Source organism: Ammodytes marinus (assembly GCF_949987685.1).
Source record: "Ammodytes marinus genome assembly, chromosome: 22".
Classification (NCBI taxonomy): Eukaryota; Metazoa; Chordata; class Actinopteri; order Uranoscopiformes; family Ammodytidae; genus Ammodytes; species Ammodytes marinus.
The window spans coordinates 16,947,875-16,972,899 of record NC_137226.1 but is presented as its reverse complement, the minus strand read 5'-3'; the positions used below and the strand labels follow the sequence as shown (position 1 = coordinate 16,972,899).

Genomic DNA, 25,025 nt, shown 5'->3' with positions numbered 1-25,025 from the left:
CAAACGCACGCAGATGGGCCTTACATGTTGTCCTCTGCCATTCTAATGTCATGTTTACAGTAACGCATGTATTTCTGGGTCATGTCCTGATGTCTTAATACTTGACTTTTCAGTGATTTTGAAAAGGGAGCTACTGCAATGCTAGAAATATGTCCGACTTGCTCTGGCATGAAGTAATATCGTATGGTATCCTATAGAATGTTATCTTATTAGAATATGGATACCCGTTTAAGGGAAGAGCCAGCAGCCAGTTAGCTTAGCTTAGCTTAGCACAAAGACTGGAAAAAGGCGAGTGCGGCTAGCTTGCGTTCAAAGGTTTAAAGTCTGCCTATCACTCACTAGTTCAAATGTTACATTAATTTGAAACCAAAAGTATCAAAGCTTCAAATTGGCAACCAGTTCTAATTGATAGCTCATTATGGGCCGGACTTCTTCCTGGACGGGGCGCGGTCACTTCCTGAAAGTCTTGTCATCGCTGCGAGGTTGCCAGGTAACCAGCAGTGAACTGCAGGAAGCCGCCACGCCCAGACAGGAAAAAAGTTGAACTACACCTTTAATTATTTCCCAAGGAGATGTAAAGATAACTGCTGCTCCAAAGTGCTTTGTTGTGTAAAAGCACATGATGTGGCAGCGGGATTCCCCAAAACATCAAATCATTCTGTTTTGTATTGGTGCGAGGATCATTTAGCAAGTTGTAAACTGCATGCTGTTGTTGTCTTTAGCTGATCCATAGCCCACACTTGTCATATCTTTGATAAGAGACTTGCTACAATATGTTCTGCAGACAGTATTGTTTGAAAGGGGCCTGTTTGGTGGGGTAGCGACATTCGACCTTCACAATGGTCATTGTTTCATTGTACAGTAGGCAATACGGTCCCGTGTTTCTCGCATGTAAAACAAAACCTATTTCATAGTCTTATCATAAACAACTTCTCTTCGCTTTGGCTGGTTTTGAACTTTCACTTCTTCAACTTAAGGCCAGACACTGCAGGTGAATAGGGTAAACGTTCTAACTTATATCAGGAATCTTTGCCAGTTGATTACTTTAACAACTTTAAAACTATTATTTGTGTTAAAAAAAAACAGAAATCTCTCTATAAAACAAAAATGACATGTTGGAAAAAGCCAGAGTAAGATCTTGTATTCCATTTTTTCCAACATAGTGTCCAGAGTTTTTACAGAACAGATTTTGGATACAGACTTTTGTCATTCTATAAATCGAACATATACTATGTACGTTCAACAGTAACATAAATTAAACAATTAACAACATATGAACAAATCCTGTAATATCTTCGGAATAGAGTTAATAAATGATTATGGAAAGTTAAGTTGATGGTTGATTAGTTGCTTTAGAAGTTGAAATTCTTGGTTCAAATCATTGAAAAGAAAATATTTTTAGATAATGATACAGTATATAGATACAGGTGCAAACAGACAAGGTTTAGTCAAATGAACACCTTAATATACATTTTGGACTTTTTATTTTAATTATTATCAAAGAAGACATATTTAGGAAGCCAAGAATCTCTAAATCGACCAGTGCTTGAAAAAGCAATGATTTTGCCTGCTGTGTCTCGCTTTAAGCTTCCACCTCCGACTGTGCTCTTACTTATTGCTGCTAGTAGAATCAGGTGACCTAATGGGGACGTGTCATTCTCAACTTGTGATCTGCATTAGGTTTAGAATAGCCTAAAACAGTGGTTTTCAAACTGTGGGGCGCGCCCCCGCTCGGAGTTATGGCAGGGGGGGCGCGGATGAATATGTAAAAAAAAAAAAAAAAAAAAAGTAAAACAATTATTATTATTTTTTTTGTGTGTTTTTGTTATCATACAAAAAAAGGAATACAATGTTTTGGTCTAGATAGTTTATCATTTGGGAGGTAATCCGAGGTTAACTGATCACGTCACGTTCACGTCCTAGCACAGTGTGTATTAAGTTTATTTAAAAGATTTTTTTTAAATGGGGCTGCCCTCAGTTGCCAATGCACTGTGTATAGTCTACAGCCTTTTTCAGCCTCATCTGTGGAAATAAAGATAGCTGGACAACAGAGTTCTTCTGCTTCGTTCCTCTCACTGCATTTAAATGCATTCACTATATTACAGAGAAATATATCTCTTTAAAGTAAAAGAGCTCCAAGCCCATCCCAGAGGACCCTGCATATTCTATTTTAAATTAATATTTTTATGGAAAATTCATGAGTCTTTCTTCAATAGCTTCTAATTCATCCGACCCAGTGTCTCCAAATTATTTGTTCACACAAAATTCCTTATATTTAGCCTCCTAATTTTCCTCTCAAAGTGCACCAGATTGATGCATTTCACTTTAAAAAGGTAAAAAAAAATCTCCCGGGGGGGGCATACCCCCGGACCCCCCTAGGAGGGTCAGGATATCTGCTGGCTACTATTTTCACCCAGCAGGACATTGGAGGCACTAGCGAAAAAACACTGGGAATGACATTTAACAAAAGTCAATAATTTGGGCAAGTCTGTCTGCCTATCTTTCTAACTCCACTGCTTTCTAACTCCACTACTCAGTCACTACTATCCACGCTTAAAGGAAGCAGGATTAAACCACTAGATTAAAATGTTCAAATGTATTTTGAAAAAGCAAAACAAAAAAACATACTTAGATAAAGATGTTTAGAATGTTTCAAAAATATGTTTAAAATGTGTAAAATAATTAAAAGATCTTTCAAAACACAAATGGATTTAGAAAAAATGTTATGCTGAAATGTGTTCTCTGAGGGGGGGGGGGGGTCACTCTCTCACACGTTGAAAACCCCTGGTCTAAAATATGGTCAAATGAAAGTCAAAATGCTTATATCGGACACTAAAAATGTGCTGCTAAAGTGAATGGTCAAGTGCTGGATGGTTGGGGTCAGTGTTTTAAATAAGTCCCTTTGGATCCTGGACTATACAGGAAGTAGGCGTCATCAGTTATCAGTCCTCTCCAGGACTTCCTCACACCCCTCCTACACAGAACATCTTTTTTCGGTGCGTTTGCGGGTTCGCGACTCGTCCGTTTCCTACAAGATAACAGGCAGTGTGGAGGTTCCTGGCTCTGTCCGGGGAGACACTGCTGCCTCTGCTTGTTGGCACACACACACACACACACACACACACACACACACACACACACACACACACACACACACACACACACACACACACACACACACTGGGCCCGGTGTCTGCGCTGGCTGGCTGGCTGGCTGTACATGGGAGAGAGAACAATGGATAGGGGGGAAAAAATAAAAGTTTCATCAACATCCCAGTTCCCAAGGAGGGCGTGGTGGGCAGGAGACAACCTTGAACAAACCCCCCCCACACACACACAGACACACACACACACACACACACACACACACACACACACACACACACAGACACACAAACACACACGCAGACACACACACACACACACACACACACACACACACACACACACACACACACACACACACACACACACACACACACACACACACACACACACACACACACGCACAGGCTGGACAGTGGAGACAGAGCATGTGATATTGAAAGTGAACAGAACGAGCTTATCAACCAACGAAACAGAGTTCCTTTAAGCCACCGACAGACACCTTCTGACCCCGCACTGAAGATAGTATTCGAGCGAACTACTTTTTGCATATTAATTACAAGCAACTGACAGTTTTTTGAATATCCAGACAGCCATTGGTTTCAGTTCATGACTGGAAAATAATAAATAAGGTTAAGAAATTGTGACTTATATAATGATTAACGAAATAATAATGATTTGTCGTTTTAAGTTAAAAACTGAAGTTTCAACAAACGCAATTGTAACTCAGAGACTCTATTACTGTATTTCATTTCAAAGTTAGAGCGCTCTGTGAACTTGTGCTCTTCTTGTTGTTTGATCAAGTCAGGCCAACTTAAATTGCCCAGTCATCCCTGTTGTTAGAACCTGTAGCCATGAGGTCAGACTTAACTAATTAAATAATGTGTTGTCTTAATAGAGGTATAGTGTGCTCCCTCTTTGTGGAAGAATGAAGTCGGGCGTGACTGCTATTAATACAAGTACAGCTCCTGACAGAGGATTGACTCAATACATTTACAGATTACAAAAAAAAAAGTCTATGAGAATTTCACTTCTGGAAAAAAATCAAGCAACAATCCATACCTTTTTTTTTAAAGTTTTTTGCTTTTAAACTTTGAGCTCTCTTAAACCCTAATTTTTATTTTTTTTTTAAAAAGATATTTTTTTTGGCATTTTCAAGCTTTATTTGATAGTACAGAGTTGAAATGGGGAGACAGAGAGAGAGACGGGGGATGACCTGCAGTAAAGGTCCACGGGTCAGATTTGAACCCGCGACCACTGCAACGAATGCCAGAGCCAATACAGGTGAAACTCGAAAAATTAGAATATCGTGCAAAAGTTAATTTATTTCAGTATTTCAACTTTATAGGTGAAAATAATATCTTATACAGACTCATTACATGCAAAGTGAGATATGTGAAGCCTTTATTTTTTATAATTGTGATTATTATGGCTTACAGTTTATAAAAACCCCAAATTCAAAACCTCAGAAAATTAGAATATTACATAAAATCAATAAAAAAGGATTTTAAATACAGAAATGTCGGCCTTCTAGAAAGTATAATCATGCATATGTACTAAGTACTTGGTTTGGGCCCCTTTTGCATGAATTATTGCCTAAATGCGGTGTGGCATGGATGCTATCAGCCTGTGGCACTGCTGAGGTGTTATGGAAGCCCAGGTTGCTTTGATGTGGCCTTCAGCTCGTCTGTATTGTTGGGTCTGGTGTGTATCATCTTCCTCTTGACAATAGTCCATAGTTTCTCTATGGAGTTCATGTCAGGAGAGTTGTCTGGCCATTCATGCACAGTACTACCATGGTCAGTCAACCAGTTACCAGTGGTTTATGGTACCGTGGGCAGGTGCCAAGTCTAGCTGGAAAAGCTTGTCAACAGATAGAAGCATGAAGTGCTCTAAAATCTTCTGGTAGATGGCTGTGGTGACTTTGGACTTGATAACACAGTGGACCAACAGCAGCAGATGACATGATTCCTCAAATCATCACTGATCCAAATGAAATGTTGCGTTTCATTTGGAAATCAAGGTTCCACAGTCTAGAGGAAGAGTGGAGGGGCACAAAATCCAAGGGGCTTGAAGACCACTGTCAACTTTCAACAGTCAGTGATGATTTGAGGCACCATGTCATCTGATGGTGTTGGTCCACTGTGTTATCAAGTCCAAAGTCACCACAGCTGTCTACCAGGATATTTTAGAGCACTTCATATTTCCTGTCTGTTGACAAGCTTTATGGAGATGCTGAATTACTTTTTCCAGCAAGACTTGACACCTGTCCACTGTGCCAAAACCACAAGTAACTGGTTGACTGACCATGGTATTACTGTGTTGATTGGCCAGACAACTCTCCTGACCTGAACCCAATAGAGAAACTGTGGACTATTGTCAAGAGGAAGATGATACACACCAGACCCAACAATACAGACGAGCTGAAGGCCACTATCAAAGCAACCTGGGCTTCCATAACACCTCAGCAGTGCCACAGACTGATAGCATCCATGCCACACCGCATTTAGGCAATAATTTGTGCAAAAGGGGCCCAAACCAAGTACTTAGTACATATGCATGATTATACTTTCTAGAGGGCCGACATTTCTGTATTTAAAATCCTTTTTTTATTGATTTTATGTAATATTCTAATTTTCTGAGATTTAGAATTTGGGGTTTTCATAAGCTGTAAACCATAATAATCACAATTATAACAAATAAAGGCTTGAAATATCTCACTTTGAATGTAATGAGTCTATATAATATATTAATTTCACCATTTAGGTTGAATTACTGAAATAAATGAACTTTTGCACGATATTCAAATTTTTCGAGTTTCACCTGTATGGTACTCGCTCTATCCACTACCACCGGAGCGCCCCAAACCCTTATTTTTATGTTTATTCCTGAGATGAAGAATTCGCCAAATCTAATCTGGAGTCCCCTTTGCATTGCATTGAACTACATGAGTTTAACCTGTTAAAACTTTAACAGGTTGGTGCATTCAAGGACCATCCAATATTGTATAATTCCACATAAGAAAAGACCGACCTAACAAAATAATTTCACGATATCCGTCATTATTAAATATTAGATTTTTATCATGCATTTTTTAAAAATCTGTCCCTGCTCACAAACCCAACTTTGACAAATCTACTGTTTAAACGATACGATACGCTATTATATTGTCAGAGCAAGTCTGAAATGTGTCTTGCAAGGCAGCAGCTCCATTAAAACAGTACATTACATTATTGTAACAGATAAGCTATCTGTAGTTTAGTATTAGACCTTTATAGCATACTGATAATAAAGGTCATACAATCAATGTAGTTGTAGTTGCAACGGCCCCTGCATGATCTAGCACACAATGTTGCCACAGAAGAAAGCACCTTGCAAAATAATTCAGACTCATTCATTCTTCTGTTTTGAATGATTGAAACATGTAATCATTGGGCAACTCAAATTCCTGACCTTCCCCAATGGGCCCCTAAGGGTCTTGAGCAGCCATTTTTAATAGCATGCGTACCAAGATACAGTGGACCTGGGAGTGGTTGTATTGACACAGGGACGCAGGTTTACTTCAGGGAGGAACTTACCCTGCTCTCTGTAAAGCTGCAGCATTTCATCACTGTCTTATGCTTGGGATAAACAGCAGCTCTCTCTCCTTCACCTCTGTAACCTCACACTCCCTCCCTCGTTTACCCAGCATGCCTTTCTGCCCAGGTGTCCATTAATCAGAGCCCGTGGCTGGTACCGTCCCGGACCCTCACTCTCACCCTCCTACTCATTCCTCTGCTCCCTTCATCTTCTCCTCCTCTTTTCTCTCTCATCACTCTTTTCATCCACCTCATCACTTTGTGTGTGGACTCCCTCCGCACTTCTCGGCTTTTAGGAAAATAGAAATAACGGCTGCTGTGTGGAGTCTGCGTGTGTGTGTGTTTGAGTGTGTGTGTGTGTGTGTGTAAGTGTGTGTGTGCGTGTGTGTCTGTGTGTGTGTGTGTGTGTGTGTGTGTGTGTGTGGCCTATAACATGCGTACATACCTCATACTTACAGTAGGTCACTCGCTTTATGTAGCCACGCAGGAATTTTATATAGTTGAGTTTCTTCTATAGTTTTTTGGACAAAATATTTTTCAGCATTTGATTAGCCAGGGGATTCTCAAAAATCTTGTGTTTTACAGTAATGTAGCCCAAACCACTGATTTGACCTCTTTAACTTTTTAAATGTGTTTGTGTCATTTTGTTTTACAGGAACCTTTCATGTATATATAGTTAATATTGATTTTTAAACCACTGCATTACGTAAATGGAATGTAGTAGGAAGCTTCCAGAAACCTGACATACAAGACATCATTTTTTTACAAATTATATTTGAACCATTAAGTAGCATCACTCAAACAACGATTTGAGAATATTTCAAAGTTGTAAAAATGTAAAGGATTGCATCACTTATACTGAGAATACTTTGTCTCTTGAGACAGCTGCGTAGGAGAGGGAAGGGCAAAAGAATGAAGACTTTGCAATCACTTTACATGCAAATAGATTCTTTTATTTCCTTTATTTGTCTGCTCTGTATTTGTCAGGGTGGTTAGAAGAAAGTAGACTCCCGCACACTGTCTAACTTGCAAATGGCCTCAGCCCTGCCAAAGGGTAGAAGCACTCTATTATAATGCAATATACCACAGCACAATGCCAGTTACAGGTGTTTTGTTTTTAATGTATTAAATATGACAAAACAAATTGACAAATCTATATCAGCTTCCAAAGATCTTACGTCTAAGGTTATTGTAAATGATTATCCTTCTGAATCTGACTTCAGAGAAATTCCGCCTTAAATTCTTGCCTGTTGCCTAGATTAACTCCACTTACCAGCTGAAGGGTTTGTGTGTGTGTGTGTGTGTGTGTGTGTGTGTGTGATGGCACTCTACCATTGAACTTTTACCATTAGTGCAGCCCACGGCTATATAGTGTAAACACACATACCAGTCTGGTTTCCAAGGACAGGGAGTGTGTTTGTGGATAATGTGTGCAAGGCAACAAGTGTTATTCTGTAAGTGTGTGTGTGTTTGTGTGTGTGTGTGTGTGTGCCCGCACGGTGGCTTGTGCTTGTGTGTGTGTGTGTGTGTGCCTGCACGGTGGCTTGTGCTTGTGTGTGTGTGGTCAGTCATTTCCATGTGGCCGTTAGATTTATGGCGTCTCCAACCCCTTGCCACTTTCTCTCCTCCCTTTCACTTGTGTCTCTCTTTCATTCCCCGCCGAGTGTTTCTTGTACACAATGTAGAGCAAAAAAAAAAAAAAAAAAAAACTCCCATGCCCGTTGAACAGTCCCACGGAATAACCTCTCTCAATGGGACAAGTTTCTTTTGGGGGGGACGGGGGTAGAGGGGGTAGGCAGCTGAACACCCTCAAAGGCCCGGGCTGTAGCAGGGGCGAACGGTGAGGGGTTTGGCCCATGGTTGTGTGTCCGCACGTGGGGGCCGGTGGTTGCCTTTGTGCGGGCTGTCAGCAGGCTAACGCGGGGCAGCTTTGTTGTGCGGCCGGCATTTTGAATACGACAGCTACATGTATTTATTTACTCTCCTCCGTTTGGCTGTGCACACTGCACGTTTCACGCTCAGATGCACTCAAATCCCAGCTTACTTACTGTCGGAGAGCTTGGCTGATAACTGGCTGGATAGTGGATAGTTGGCACACACACACACACACACACACACACACACACACACACACACACACACACACACACACACACACACACACACACACACACACACACACACACAATGAAAGCCACTAGGACATGACCATCTGACAATCCTAATACAATAATGTCCACTTTTAAATACTTGCATTATGTTACTGTGTTCAATTTTTTCTAACACAGTCTGAAACAATACTGATTGGGCTTTAACATGTGTGTCTACCACAATATAATGTGTGGCAGGCTCTATGTTATGTTATTTAAGAAAGAATCTAAGAGAAGCAGTTTCACATTTCTAATGGGGCTTTTCCAGCTACCGGCATCGCCTCTATTATACTCTACTCTAGTATATGAAAGTTGTATTGACGTCTACCACTCTATTCCTTTAATGCTACGTCATACAATGATTTTTCTAGACAACTTGGGAAAGGCCTCTTCCTGTTTCCACATGACAATACTCCTGTGCACAAAGCCAGGTCCGTAAAGAACTTGAAAAGACACAGGATTTTCCTCTAGTCTGGTATTGGTAAGGACTTGCCTGGCCAGCAGAGTCCAGACCAACACATTTATTAAGATGAAGTAGAACACCAACTGCTTCAGAACATGGCCTCACCACTCAACATTCGCATTGGTGCATTAGTGTTTGCTGAGGCAGAGGGCAATAAAAGTGTCCCGCTTTGTCCCCTCTGTGTTTCGGTGTGTGTGTGTGTGTGTGTGTGTGTGTGTGTGTGTGTGTGTGTGTGTGTGTGTGTGTGTGTGTGTGTGTGTGTGTATGTGTGCATGCGTGCGTGGCATTTATTTACAACGTGGCAGGTGGCAAAGGGAGACAATTAAATCTGTCTCTCCACCCTATGGGACAAACTTTCATTCTCCTTATAATGGTTACGGATGGTGGATTCTCACACTGAACAGGATGGGGTGGACGCCTGCTGGAAGCAAACAGTAAGACCCCCCTGTAGGGAGGGGCCGGCCCAGGGGGACGGAGGCCACCCTTTGACCCTCCTCTGGACCTCCACTTAGTCTCAATGAATACACTCTAAACACTGTCACGCTCTACAGGTTAACTGTATAGGACCAGCTTCAAAAGTAGATCAGGTCAATGGCAACAGGCCAATGTGAGGATGTGTTAGGCTTTAGGCACAAATGGTCTTTTCCCCATGTAGCCTTTAAAATCTCTGAAAACTATGGAGGGTGATTAGTGCCATAAGTAATGCATATGACTGATGAAGCAACCTAGAGAAACCAGTTACTTTATTATGACCATACGACTATCATGCCTTATTTTCTGATATTTTTATTGCATATACTTTATACAGTTACTGTCTCTGATAACGAGAGAGTTATCTCTTGATCTCAATCTTGTTTCCAACCAATCGTATTACCCTTATTACCTGTAATATGAATGCCGATATCTTGAGATCACATTATTATAATTATGATAATGATAATTATCTTATCACGAGAAAACAAACGTTACCTGGAGATAATGTTATATTTAAATGTTTTCACAAAAGGTTGATTCCTGTTATGTTCATTACGTCGTGATCTCGAAAGATTTTCCATTTTTTTGCTCAAGAACCATAATCACAAGATAACAGCCTTAAAAAATAATTGAAAGCAAGTCAGTTCTGGGCTTCCATATTTTGTCCACCAATTAGCATTTTGTAAAACTCAATAATGATTTGACTATTTTGTTGACTATAGAGCTAGTATCTATTCACATTAATATAATTATGGCTAACATGTTAGCCAACAGCTGCTTATTAACACATCCTACAGACACAGAGCAGCACTAGCATTTGCATTAGAATTGTTTCAACATTGTTTTTGTATCCACCTACAGTATATCTTATCAGGCAAAGTTCTGATAATAATGCTGGGTTTTGGCCATACTGTATTTACCATTATGTGGTGTGCACATTTTTTAACTCAAACTTTGCAGCTGTAAAAACTGAATGAACATAAAATAGATAGACAAGTCCCTCCCACAGTGTTTGATTGACAGGTGATATGTGGCACTAGGGCATTTCACCCAACAACGGCTGCTATTGGAGGTTCTTGCTGAGCAGTTTCCTCCAAACGCAAATATATATGCATGTTAGGTTTAAGGGACAATCCTGCCACTTCCCATAGGGAAGACATTGGACTTGGAATTGACGTTAATAGACGTAGTTAGGATCTGTCAAATGCTGCAGACAAACTTCCCCTGTGCCACTAATGTATACGTAAACCCACAGTGAGAACAATAGAAACAGCTGGCACAAAACCAACGTACGTCCATTCAGTCGAGGCTTATTACAAAATTAGCAATCACACACACAGCCCAGATCAACACAAGTGTTTCCTGTAGCCGAAGTGAGCCAAGAAGTTGGAAAAGAAGAGCCAGGGAAAGGACAGCGGGCCGGTTCTCACACCCTCTGCTGTCTGACCCTCACACAGTCTCACTGCAAGCGGGTCACTGCCTCAGACAAGCAGCACAACAACAGCACAATATTACAGCCTCTATATCGGCCATGGAGAACATCCAAACGCTCGGCCTAATGGCACTGAGAGGTTAGAGGGGTCATAACGTTAGTAGGATAGTTCAAGAGAGCTTTTTCCACAAAAGATAAGGAATCAGACTAACGTCACTAATCTGGCTTTGTGAAATACCTCGCAGATAAAGGCACTATTTCTGGGCACTGTTCACTCTACATACTGTAAACAGTGGTACTATGATAACCTTTTCATCCTAAATATCTTCTTTTCCTTGTCTCTAGTTTAGTTTACTTTTATTTAGGATACTTCTTAAGTAAGTCACTTGAATAGACTTAGCCTACTACTGATAGTGTATGTTAACTTAAAACGCTAATTATTTTTAGAGTGATATAATTATCGATGTTATTGTAAGTAATAAAGCCTCTTTCGAAGTAAACAGACCACGAAAAAAAGGGTGTATGGTGCTTTGAATTGAGAGGGACTCAGTGCAAGTGAATTTGACAGACTACAGGTGTGTGTGTGTGTGTGCGAGTGTGTGTGCGTTTGCGTGTACGTGTGTGTGTGTTTTTGTGTGTGTGTGTGTATGTATGTTTCTACTTTGTTGAGGAATGTGTGGGTGAGGTAAAAACAGCCCTGGTACTGATAGCAGCGGGATCAGCCGGTGCTGTCGCCCACTAAGAACCAGATGCGTCAGTGACAGCTGGGGTCAGCGGGGGTCACCCATCCCAAAACACAGCACCACACCTGGGGGAGGGAGAGAGGGAGACACAAGGTGGATGGATGGAGAAACATTCATTTATTTGGAGTTATATTGGAGGAAAATCATAAATTGCTTGTGGCAGTTTAGTGGGAAAGATGTGGTCACTGCAACAACTCACTGTATGAGTCTGAAGCCATTCATCAACTTTGGAAAAATACACTTCGACTTCTCCACTCTAACTGTGAACTCAGTAAGCTGGACCCCCTCCCCCCCAACCCCCCCTTGCAAGATGCAATTTTGGAAATATCTCCAGTTCAATAGATTTGGTAAAAATACACCCAGCATAGTCAGTGTAAAGTAGTTGAAACAATTGTTTTCCTAATGTAAGTTGCATTTCTGGGTCCATTTCTGATAATCATTGTAGCAGAAATCAATGCAAGCCTTGCCCCCAACTCTTCTGTGTGGCTGTGACAGGTTCAGGGTCTCTATTAAAGGTGCACTATGCAGTTTCAAGGGGGGGATTTGTTTACTTTTTCAGATCCTGCAGTTAGTTAACACATATTTATACTTAATGGAATCGTATTGAATAATAATATCATCGTAAATCAAAACAAAATAATTTTTGAGGCACCTGGAACCAAAGGTAAGACTAGAATATTGTTATAAACAAAACCGTGGGCCCTGCTGCTGTAAACAACAACAGTGAAACAGTTACTTTTCCGGAAACTTTCTAACTTCAAACAGTGTTCCAGGGATCCACATTTCCTGTGAGGAAGTTTTTTTCAGTCATGAGAATTTACCTTGGAAAATGTTCACTTCTCTGACACACCCAAAGTTGCATGGTGCACCTTTAAATTATACTGGTAATACATGAGGTCCTCATTAAGCAAATCTTGCATGCTGTCTTTTATATGAAAAGGTTGGGTGGTCCTCTCTTAAAGAGAGACGTGATGCACATTGGCATATTTTTATATATAAAGCCCTGACCGGAAAGCTGCCACTCTCTTTGACAACAATGCTGCATATTTCAGATGGGCTTTATCAAACCCGCTCAACTGAAATGCTCATGTTATATGTTCCATATGCCCGGTCTGACCTTGGTAAAACTGCTTTTAGCCACAGTGCCCCTGACTCCTGGAACAGCCTACAACATCAAATTGGAATGAATATACTTATAACTGTTAACCAATTTAAAGTTGTTGTTTTGAATCAGCCCCACTCCACTTGTAACTGTTTTAATTAGGCTATTGTTCTGTTTTATTCAATTGATCTGAATGTTTTAATTGTTGTTGTCTCTTTGTAAGCTTGTTGTGTATTCTCATTGTATATTGTGTATCTGTCTCGACGTCATTGTAAAAGAGGGTAACCCTCAATTGATCTTTCGAGAATAAATAAAGGAAAATGAAAAGCAAATGCACTGCAGATAATAACCCTTAGCTCAATCAAAGGACTTAACTCTGACAACCATTCTCTCTTAGTAACAGTAAGCTGAGGGATGATAAGTGATGTGTCTGTGTGCTTTACAGAGACAGGACAGGCTTTTGGCTCTACCAGCCTCCACTTGACCAGAACACACTCTTATCTGCTCACTCCTGACACTGTCTTAATGCTGCACTCACACACTGTGGGAACCCTGGCTCCAGGAGCTCCTGAGAACATCCTGAATGGTTTTGGTGTTATTTGGTTTGGTGGGAAATCTTTGTTTATGCAACGAACATCAGAGGAACAAAGCCATATACTGTACGTGCTGAACATTGGTTTTCTTGTGGGGGGGGGGGTCTTGTAAATCCAGTATTGATCTGCCACTGTAAAAAGACCCCAACAAATGCAATATTTCCTGCTTTGCTAAACTCCTGAGTTGTCTACATCTGCTTAAGGTTAAGTATTCAGTAGGAACCAATGATCTGAGAGCTAAAAGTCACAGACAAGATGTCAGGAGATATTTAGAGACGGACTAACACGTTGATTTTAGCAGTTTCATGGGATTTGTTGACAATAAGCAAATCAATTTAGCCTTGTTCTTCTAATCGAATTTTGTAACAGAGTACAACTCTAGAAGTAAATATACAACATAGCACATATACACGTAGCAGTGAACATTATGTCTGTTTTCAAAGTAACCTTATAAGTGGGTGTGGTATGGTCATACATACACTCAACAAAAATATAAACGCAACACTTTTGTTTTTGCTCCCATTTTTCATGAGATGGACTTAAAGATCTAAAATTCATTCCAGATACACAATTGTACCATTTCTCTCAAACATTGTTCACAAATCTGTCTAAATGTGTGATAGTGAGCACTTCTGCTTTGCTGAGATAATCCATCCCACCTCACAGGTGTGCCACATGAAGATGCTGATCTGACATCATGATTAGTGCACAGGTGTGCCTTAGACTGTCCACAATTAAAGGCCACTCTGAAATGTGAATTTTTTTGCTTTATTGGGGGTCTGGGGACTCAGAACCAGTCAGTATCTGGTGTGACCACCATTTGCCTCATGCAGTGCAACACATCTTCTTCGCATAGAGTTTATCAGATTGTCAATTGTGGCCTGTGGAATGTTGGTCCACTCCTCTTCAATGGCTGTGCAAAGTTGCTGGAGACGGCTTATGGTGGAGAAATGAACATTCAATGCACGAGCAACAGATCTGGTTGACATTCCTGCTGTCAGCATGCCAATTGCACGCTCCCTCAATGCTTGTGGCATCTGTGGCATTTTGCTGTGAGACAAAACTGCACATTTCAGGGTGGCCTTTTATTGTGGACAGTCTAAGGCACACCTGTGCACTAATCATGATGTCAGATCAGCATCTTGATGTGGCACACCTGTGAGGTGGGATGGATTATCTCAGCAAAGCAGAAGTGCTCATTATCACACATTTAGACAGATTTGTGAACAATGTTTGAGAAAAATGGTACAATTGTGTATGTGGAATGAATTTTAGATCTTTAAGTCCATCTCATGAAAAATGGGAGCAAAAACAAAAGTGTTGCGTTTATATTTTTGTTGAGTGTATTTAAAATGATTTAAAATTTACGATGAATTGTGATTATTTTTAATGTTTCAAAATATCAAGTGTGTTTTAAACCTCCATGAGTTGATTTGCAATCAGATCAGCTTCCTGAAGTTAAAAAAAAGAATCTTAAAATAACTCAGCACCGTAAAGAAAATGTCTGGCAATGAGATACAGTACATTTCATGGCATTAATATCAATTATATGTCACTTGCAATAAATTAGCTCCTACTTGCTAAAAACAAACTCATTGCCTTCATCTGAGGAAACATTACATCATGCACATGAATTCGTCACTGCGCACGTATGCTGAAAATCCAGTAGGTGGGTGGTGGGTGGAGGTCAGAAAACGTGCGTGTGGGGCGGGGGGCAAGGGGGGACTGTAAGGCCATTGTTTAGTGGCCGGGGAGTCAGGCTAAGGATTGTTCACGGGGCACTCCACACGGGCCGTGGTCGCGGGCGTGGTGCTTCCAAGTTTATTGTGTAGCAGCATCCTGTCTTGGTCACTATAAATAGAGGAACAGAAGAAGATGGAGCGCCTTGGCCCCAAGGCTTACAGCTGTAGCACCAGCAGGAAACCCAGGAGCAAACCTTAACATAGCTCAGACTTCAGAGAGCTTCTAGTGCCTCCATTTTGCCTATTAAAAAAGGCCATTATATTTATAAAAGATGCACAAATCAATATTTTTTTAAATACCAATGGGTGAAATGACAACTTGTAAAGTTGTAAGTAAAAGGAGGCGTGTGTAGTGATGGACCCCATAAAGAGTTATCACCCAACTGGACACTTCAAGACTGTGGTAAAGATGGAAAGGTATTGAGAGTTCCGGGATCAATAATGCAAGAGCAAAACGTTATTAAAACACAAGCGATGCATCTTTGCTTTCGCCAGATAGGCAAACAACGTACTACTACAACACCATTTTTACCATTTGTTCTATGAGTTATTTCTCAATATCTTTCCAACGTTACATCAGTCTTGAACTGTCTTGTTTATACTCTTCATGTCGACTTTATTCACAAAATTGAATTTTAACTTTATTCTCAACATTTCAACTTTTTCTCCAAGTGCATATTGAAAAACGACTTCCTCTCAATTTTCCTTCTCTCCCGTGACAATACTCTTTTGTATTGATAAGTTTAGGACCTACGGTATAACCTCAATATTATGGTTGAGTCTTGCGGCTCTCATCAATCAGCACAAAACACATGACCTCACTTCTATTCAATGTATATTACATTTCATTCTTACATCTTAATCATTTTGAACTTTTATGTCTCTTTGCACTATTTACGTTGTTTAAATATTTTAATAAATGTATTTTAAATGTTGCACTGTTGAAGGGGAACCTGGGATTTAAGAATTTCAATGCCAATGACAACACCTTTATTCGTTATGTGTATGATCACCAAAGGAACTTGAACTTGGTCAGCTGGTGAACGTTGTGTAGCATTTAGCGGCTCCACACCCTGAACAATGCAGGTTTAGGTCAATCTGAACCGCTTTGGTTTCACTAGCAGCGTGCCGTATGTAACAGTGCTGTTCTCTCCTCCCTAGGCTTCCTACTTCACAGCGTGTGTTCGGATGAGGATAGCACGGGCGCTCCTTCAGTGACTAAGGAAGCTGCTGCTGTCACGGCTGGGCCAACTGACAGTAAGCCGGTTCCAACTGTACCCTCTGGTAACCTAACTGTCGCTGCTGCAACTGGTCACACTGGCGGTGCTGGCCAGATAACCACGCCCACACAGGCATCAACAAAGCCCACTGCAGCAGACCCCATGCCTGGTATCCAGAAAACTACTACGTCCATTCCTGACCAGCCAGCCACTACCGTAACACAAGTAGCCGTCACAAACAGCCCAACAGTAAAGCCAGCAACCGTCTCTAATGTTCTAACCACTGTGAAAATAGTTACAACCTCTGCTGGTATCATCGACCAAACCACGACCACACTCCCGTCTGTACCAACAGACCCTCCAGTGACAACCCCTGCTTCTGCAATAGTGCAGACGTCCAAAGCCCCTGTACACCCCGGAACTACAGCGTCTTTCACACCAGCAGTAAATCCCGGCAACGTGGGGACCAGCCAGAGCACAGGGGTCTCCACAGGTTCACCCACACTGGGACCACAGTTACCGGCTAGCACCACCGTCACACCCAAGACGAGTCTAGACCACAGCAGAGGAGGTAAGTTCTTCTAAAATATATTGCCACATTTGGTGGGTTGACGGGGGGTTCTCCAGCATTAACTCAAGCCCATAGGGATGGAGTTCAGACCATGGCAAATAATTAATCTCATCAGATGATTCAGTTACCCCTCACAATTTGGAAGCATCTGTATCGGTTAGCTTACTCCACCTATCAATGTGTGACTTTCTTTCATTTGATGGCTTTTAAACCGAACTTCAAAAAAGAAAAAGGTTTGGCACCAGTCTGGGATTAGGAGCTTTGTGCTCTGGTGTGTGTAAGCCATTCTTTCAGGGGATTTTTTTTGGAGGGGAATTGTGTTCAAAGTAGTTACAATGAACCCCTAGGGATGGCGAAACAAAACCCAAATGAAAACCCTCCTGCTGTATAATCCACTTCCTGTTGTTGATCCGCATGCTCAGTGTGCTCCAAATACTAGTACTCACTCTGGATCATTACTGGGATCCTTCTTAAAAGCCATCTATTGGATTGTCAGTAAATATAAAGCTACACAAAGTGTTTCTTTATGTTCCTTCCTTTTATCAGGTGTTTTTTCATAAATATAAGGAAAGCCATTTGAGATAATTTAAAGGTCACATATCATGCTCATTTTCAGGTTCAACATTTTTCATGGTGTCCAAAAAAACTCACAGTGCCATTGTTGAATCGCCCATTTTCAGCCTCTGTCTGTGATTGGTCCTGAAGCTAACTGCCAGTTTGAATCTAACTGTCAGTTACATTCAGGGGGATCTTGGGATGTGGAACTTAGTGGGGTTGGTTATGGGGGCGTGGCTTCTCCCCTCATGACATCACAGAAGGGAGAGAAATCTTACTGTGGTTTTTGAACACAGGTTTTCAGAACTGCAGAAAATGAGAAAAAGAGAGGGTTGTTTTTATCTCTTACTGTGGGAGTCTCTACTCTCTAGTCACACTATGGACCCATATCAATGTTGTAAAACCAATAAAAAGTCAATTTTGCATTATAGGTGACCTTTTACATTTGGCACAAATTACACTTGAGACACGTTTGCCAAACAGGTCAATAGAGTTATCACTGACTCGGCTGTGATAGGTGTATGTGTTAACTGTTAGTTTTTTTTCCGATTGAAGGTATCACTGGGACAACTGCGCCGGTACAAAGCCATACGCACACACCATCAGTGGCTCCGGGGCCAGCAGCTGGGAGCACAGCACTGGCCCCCAACACCCCCTCTCCCTCAACCAAGAGTCCTGAAGCAGGGACATTAGAACCCAAAACTGTCCCCACCACCTCTCCAACCCCCATCACTACTACCAGAACAACAACCATCAGCTTAGCTCCAGCTCAGCCAAAGACCTTTGAGGTAAGACAAGGGCTATGTTCGAAAAGCCCTACTAACGTCCTACTTATACTAAGTGTGACGTCAATTTGAGTATGTTGTGGTTGCGAGTTTGTGTAGGCGAGAAATACCCAGAGGAGTACTTTCTTCAAGGCAGATTTTGTGTATGGATGGATAGGTTACTTTTCCTACTCAACCGCCCCACAATGCATTGTGTCTTTCTAACGACACAGAAGTTTTTTTTTTATAAATTCTTTGTTGCTTCTGTATACTTCAGTGTAAACGGTCCAACGAACCTTGCATACACAATCGATCGTTAAGTAAACAGTATGTAGTAGTATACATGTTGAGTATGTAGGGGGGAGGACGTTAGTAGGCCGTTTCAAACACAGCCACAGTGTAGACCAAGGTGCAGCAGCTACTATGTTATGTTGCTACATATGTTTTATGCTTTTGTGATTCTCGCACGCCTTCAGGGACTGGAGGGTCATTGAGGCTTTTAACACTGACACTTGTTTTTTCTGTCTCCTTTTCTCCACAGTATTCTCTAAACAAAGGACACGAGGTGAGACTTTGCTTTTTATTTATTTATTTTTTTTAACCTGTTGCATGCAGCCATCGGGCCTTTGGGTTTATTCACACAAATAAACAATCTACGTGATAATAAACACAGCTCCGGCTCTTTCTGACTCTCATCGAGCACTCCGACCATTGTCCTGTCCCATGGAAAGGCCTGGCCCCCCCACACCCTTTTCCAATCCTTTCTTCGCTGACATTTCACTCCCAAACGCTGCACCAGTTTTAAAGATGGAGAATTATCGTGCTACATCCTGCAGGAATGATAAGAATAATTCCGACATGTTGTTTTTAATGCTGGTGCCATCGTAGCCTTTAGGGAGCTACTGTTTTTTTTAATATTTTTTTTACACCAGATCCCCATGCAGGTTCTGACTTTATTTGAAATAATATGACTATTCTTATAATTGTTCTTCTTGTGCCACCTTTAGGTTAGCATGTATCCAATAGAGACATTTTAAGTATCTTAGGTTGACCCTTAGTTTCCCCAAAGCAAAAAGCTGATTGGGTTCTATATTTTCCTTGCCAAAAGACCAACACTTCCAATGAATGCCTTCAGCAAACAAGTAGGCCTACTGTGTGTGTCAAACCCTGATGTATATCTTCTTCCTCTGAACACTATTGTCATCCACACCTTACTATTGAACCACATCAGTGAGCCACACGTTGCACAGGGGAACACTGTAATCAGCCATGCAAAGGATGATATTGATAAGGGATGCTTTCAGGAAAAGTGATAACTTAGTTGATGTGACTTGTTTTGAATGCGTTTAGCTGTTTAAACCAAGTGTATTGCTCCATGTAATGCACCTGTTGTAAAGCTGTGTGTTGCAGAATTGCCACACAGTAGATTTCATGAAATATGTGAGGTAAATATTACAATAAGTGACAGGTATGATGAGCAAAACCTACGGAAATAAGAGCGAGGTAATAGAAAAATTTAATTTTCCTTTAAAGGGGCACTGTGTAACATTTTAAGTAATTTATTAGCTAAAATCAATATCCTCATTCATAAATATGTCCTCATTGGTGTACAATCACCTTTGCCAATAATCTGAATTATCCTCCTGAGCGGAGAATTACAAATATTAATATTACATTTTCTACATCGAGAGGGTAGGTCTTATGGAGGAATTCATGTTTTTGGAATATCATCAGGTGCATTGTTTAGAATTTAGAATTGTTCTTGTCCTTGAAGGCCACTGTAGCTTCTGTTATTATTCAAAAGGGGTGGGGTTACCCAGGGAGAACTTTCTTGATGATGTCATATTACACACTGCACCTTTAAATTATTTCCTAGTTTTTATTTGTGTACATGCAGGATCAAAACCTTAAATCACTTTCAATAACTTATCACCGTTTGGGAGAGTCTGGTTGCCAGATCCGCATATAAAAGTAAAATGTTTTCGTTTGACTTCCCACCTATGGGGGGGGGAGGCCTCGGGCGTCTGAGCCCACCAGACTGTGTGTTTCCAGCAACGGGACAGGAAGAAGTGAAGCTCTCTATAAAAAAAAATAAAAAAAAAGGGATTCCAGTCCCTGTGTGGAAAAAGTGTCTTAGTAGAAACCCTTCCTGCCTTTCACTAGTTTCCTATGTTCCCACACCTCTTTCATATACTCACCCTCTCTCCCTCTCTCTCTCTCTCTCTCTCTCTCTCTCTCTCTCCCACTCTCTCTCCCACTCTCTCTGACAGCTGTGTTGTTCCATAATGGGCCAGAAATAATCCACACATCACACACAGGAAGATATGACCTCATATGTATAACCCTTGACCTTCCCGTCAAGACTCTGACACTAGTAGAGGCTTTGGCGATGTCAAAGTGAAATATCATCACCCTCCTAAAATAATTACCTTAGTCATATTTTCACATTTTCACGCTATCTTATGACATGGGCAAAAATGAAAAGGGCATAATAATTAACATAAGCCATTATACTACAGGTACAAGATCGCATTATCAACTAAAATGAATTAGGCCATTATTTGACGACATGTGATGTGTTTATTTATTTATTATGTGTGTAGATGTTTTTTAAAAGTGTCCTTTCCCCTTCAGAACAAGGAGGAGAAAGATCTGGTGGAGGTGTGCAAGCGGCTCATGGTCAATATGATAGATGGAAACTGCACCCTGACATGGCGCCATCACAACGGCAAAATACTGTTTGACTGTGTGGAGATAAATGGCAAAGGTAAAGCACCTTCCTTCCTGATCCAAAAGTCCCAGTTGTCAGGTTAAAGCTATAGTGCGTATGTTTTCCATATATATATATTTGGATGTTGGTTACATTCATGCCATCGCCTAATGAGTTGACTCAAAGTTGATAAAACCTATCAGCTCCACAAAACTCTCTCGGTATTTCTCAGTATGGCAGCCTTTGTAAATTGGTGTCAGCCCCCCTGACACTGGCGCAGGTGCTCAGAAGAAAATCCCAAAAGGAGCCTAAGAAATGTTTCAGTTGTTGATTCTACTGCTAAGAAGAAAAAAAATTTACGTACAGCAGAAGGTATAAAATTCATGTGCAAAGGCTTACCTCATGTAGCCCCGACACTGTTGTTGTTATTACTATGAATTTCTCATGGAGGCAACGTAAGTCACGCAGTATAGCTTTAAGTTGAAATACTAGAGAAATGTTGTAGAACTATCCAATTTTTTTTAAATAAATCAAAATGTTTCTTACAGTGAAAACCAACCTGGCAAATATTATTATTGAAGACATCACCAAGGTAAGGCTTCATTCATAGTATGCTGGGTTAAGTTCATGTGAGCACTTGAAGTAAGTCATTTGTTCTTGTCGTGTTTTTTTTACCACTTTAAGAAACCAACGGACAATAAAACCCTGATAGCCATCCTGGCCTCGTGTGGAGCCCTGCTCATCATGATCGTCATCCTGGCTGTGTGTGCCTCCCACCACCGCAAGCCCTACAACGAGAACCAGGTAGGGGCTCAGCCTCAACTCTGTTGGGGTGACTTGAAGTTCGATTTTTCCTTTTCGGCCTGCAAGATTTGTAATATCCGTCTAGTGCCATCTAGTGGTTGATTCTTGTATGTTCTTTTGTTGATCCATATTCATGTAACATCATGAGCAAAGATTATATAAGTGATCACTGTATGAATAAAGAGCGATTCAACACGTATATTAACATAAATAAATAAATTGCTTACCTCACCTTTAATTCTCCCCAGCAACACCTGACAGAGGAGCTGCACACGGTGGAGAACGGTTACCACGACAACCCCACGCTGGAGGTGATGGAGGTGCAGCCGGAGATGCAGGAGAAGAAGATGATGTCGCTCAACGGAGAGTTCAACGACAGCTGGATCGTCCCCATAGACAACCTGAAGGAGGACATGCCCGACGAAGAGGACACACACCTGTAGAGAACACACACACACACACACACACACACACACACACACACCTGTAGAGAACACACACACACACACACACACACACACACACACACACACACCTGTAGAGACCACACACACACACACACACACACACACACACACACACACACACACACACACACACACACACACACACACACACACACACACACACACACACACACACACCAAAACTAACTTAAGAATACACAATCCTCGCCAGAAGAAGAAACACGCCCTATATAGGTCAACCCCAACTCCCCCTTAGTAATGCTGTCCATAAAGCTACACATTGAGACAATGAAACATGGCCACGGAAACTGAAAACCTATGAAATCACTCACTGCTGTGCCTATATAGAGTAGTTATTTTATGAATATGCACATTGGCATAGGTTTTGTTTTCAAAAAGTTGTGGTTGGAAAGGCTATGTTAAGCGGAGGGTCTGCGGGTCCTCACCCAGAAATTGTTGAGCGTCAACCACTTCATTTCCTGTATTCTGGTGACATTTTATACACCAATTTGTGCCTTTTCTACATCGATTTATGGAAATGTCTTTTTATTTATGACTGAGCACCAGTGGTAACACAATATGTTATGTTGGTATTGAGATGCCAATCTAACATTGGCAATGAGGGGGGGAAATGGAAAATGTTCCTCTTCTAAATATTGAGAGACATATCCCACCCACCCCCGAAATCTACGCCTATATGTCTTCCAAACAGAGCACAATGTGTATTTCAAAAAACAAAGTGATAACTTCCTTTAAACCACAAGGGGATTTTATTTCCCCTTTTCCTTGTGTTGTAGGCTACTCAGAGAGAGTTGATTGGTCACTCACGTGCCTGTAAATAAAGTAGCCTAGTGGCGTGTTTTATGAGAGTGTCAGATGACGCAGCTGGGTTAACTAACATAGACAGATGACCTCAGGATGATCCCATGCATCCTGGTGACTTTTCCACTAATAGTGCGAGGGAGCTGCCGCCACTGAGCAACAACCTTATTGTTCCGTAGTAGACAGACGACAAATGAAGGGTTTTAATCCCAAATGCCATAGTACTGAATCAATGGAAGCCTGCGAGGGACATATCACAACTATTATGGGTTGTCTTCTCTGTTCACCTCCCCAATGTGGGATCTTGACTTACTTGTTTTCTTTCCGTGTGATAACACAATGCAGAAGTCAAAGTGGGGGAATGCTCAAAATTTCATCTCATAGAAATATCACATTCAGGGCTTTTACTGCTACCAAGCCTGACAAGGTCTGGTATGACCTGTAAAGGGTGATGGCTGGGTAGTATTTTTAATCAACAAAATAAAAGTATCACATCAAGTAGGCTAAACACTTTGTACCTCACCGTCAGGAGACGTAATGTCACATGATGTCGCTGTTTTTGGTCACACTTAGCTCGCCAAACGAAAGGCTCTTTAAAGGTCACATATTATCTCGACTTTCAGGTTCAAAATGGTCATTTGGGTTTCTACTAGAAACTGTTTTCATCGTGTTGTGTCCACAAAACTCTGCATATTTCTCACAGTGCCATTGATAAAGCTCCTCTTTTCAGCCGCTGTCTGAAACGCTCCGTTGTAGCACCTGTCTCTTTAGGCCTCCTGCCTTTTAAAAAGCCCAGAATCTAAATGCCCCTCTGGGGTGTGGCTCATCACAGGAGGAGGAAGTGCTAAGTGAGATTGGTTAATGAGGAGGCATGGCTTCTCCCCTTATGACATCACAAGGGGAGAGACAACTGAGTCTGGTTTCTGAACACAGGTTTTCAGAATGGTGGAGGTGGATTAGAAGAAAGAGGGTTGTTTTTTATCATATACTTTGCGAGTCTTTAGTCACACCAGGGACCCATTAGTCATTTTGAAACATTTTGCATGTTAGGTGACCTTTAAACCTTTACCACAACTACTTGTATTTTCTGAAACCACTTGCTTTAGGATTCTTTGCTATTTTGACAGCGGCATCAAGTGATTCTCCTTGAAAATAAAAATCAGGCAAATACCAAAATCCACCTTCATTCAGATATTGGGAATGAGAATAATACTGGACTGATTTAGTTTTTTCTTTTAAGTTGACATTGGTCAAATACTGATACACCAATGAATCACTGTACATACGTTGTTTTTTCGTCACTGTTGCTGTAGCTGGAAGGGGCGGAGCACATTTTAAAAGACTCAATATTAAAACCCTCACGGCAGAGCCTGAGCACATTTTTTTTATTCCATTTTGGATTCTGTTCAGTTGAATTATTTACTTCCCTTTAAAACCAATTAAGAAGTTAATATATATTTACTTATACACATGTAAATCAATCACTTTGGGCACTCCAATCCGACTTTTGTCTTGTTTTGTTTATTGTGTTTTGTGCGTCTACATTGTCACTACTTATAGCTGTGCCATTTTTCACCAAAGTACGTTAGCAGCATTGTATGTATTTATGGTTTGGTTTGCTGCTGAAGGCAAACAGCAGGGGTCTGACACACTGGAAACTGTAAATTGTTCGATCGCCTCGGCGGTCATGTTATTCTACCTGTTTCGGATTTGCAAATAAAGGAAGATTT

General features: G+C 41.1%; 1 protein-coding gene across 1 annotated transcript in view; it reads left to right on the top strand.

The window, feature by feature from the left end:
• Nucleotides 1-24,989, top strand: part of podxl (podocalyxin-like) — a 28,719-nt gene extending 3,730 nt beyond the window's left edge. Inside the window, exons 2-8 of the mRNA XM_080050787.1 lie at nucleotides 16,544-17,173; nucleotides 18,284-18,516; nucleotides 19,034-19,057; nucleotides 21,127-21,259; nucleotides 21,751-21,794; nucleotides 21,887-22,006; nucleotides 22,255-24,989. Coding sequence (XP_079906913.1) covers nucleotides 16,544-17,173; nucleotides 18,284-18,516; nucleotides 19,034-19,057; nucleotides 21,127-21,259; nucleotides 21,751-21,794; nucleotides 21,887-22,006; nucleotides 22,255-22,449 — 1,379 coding nt within the window. The 3' untranslated portion in view covers nucleotides 22,450-24,989. The remainder of the gene's footprint in view (nucleotides 1-16,543; nucleotides 17,174-18,283; nucleotides 18,517-19,033; nucleotides 19,058-21,126; nucleotides 21,260-21,750; nucleotides 21,795-21,886; nucleotides 22,007-22,254) is intronic.
• Nucleotides 24,990-25,025: the final 36 nt, after the last annotated feature.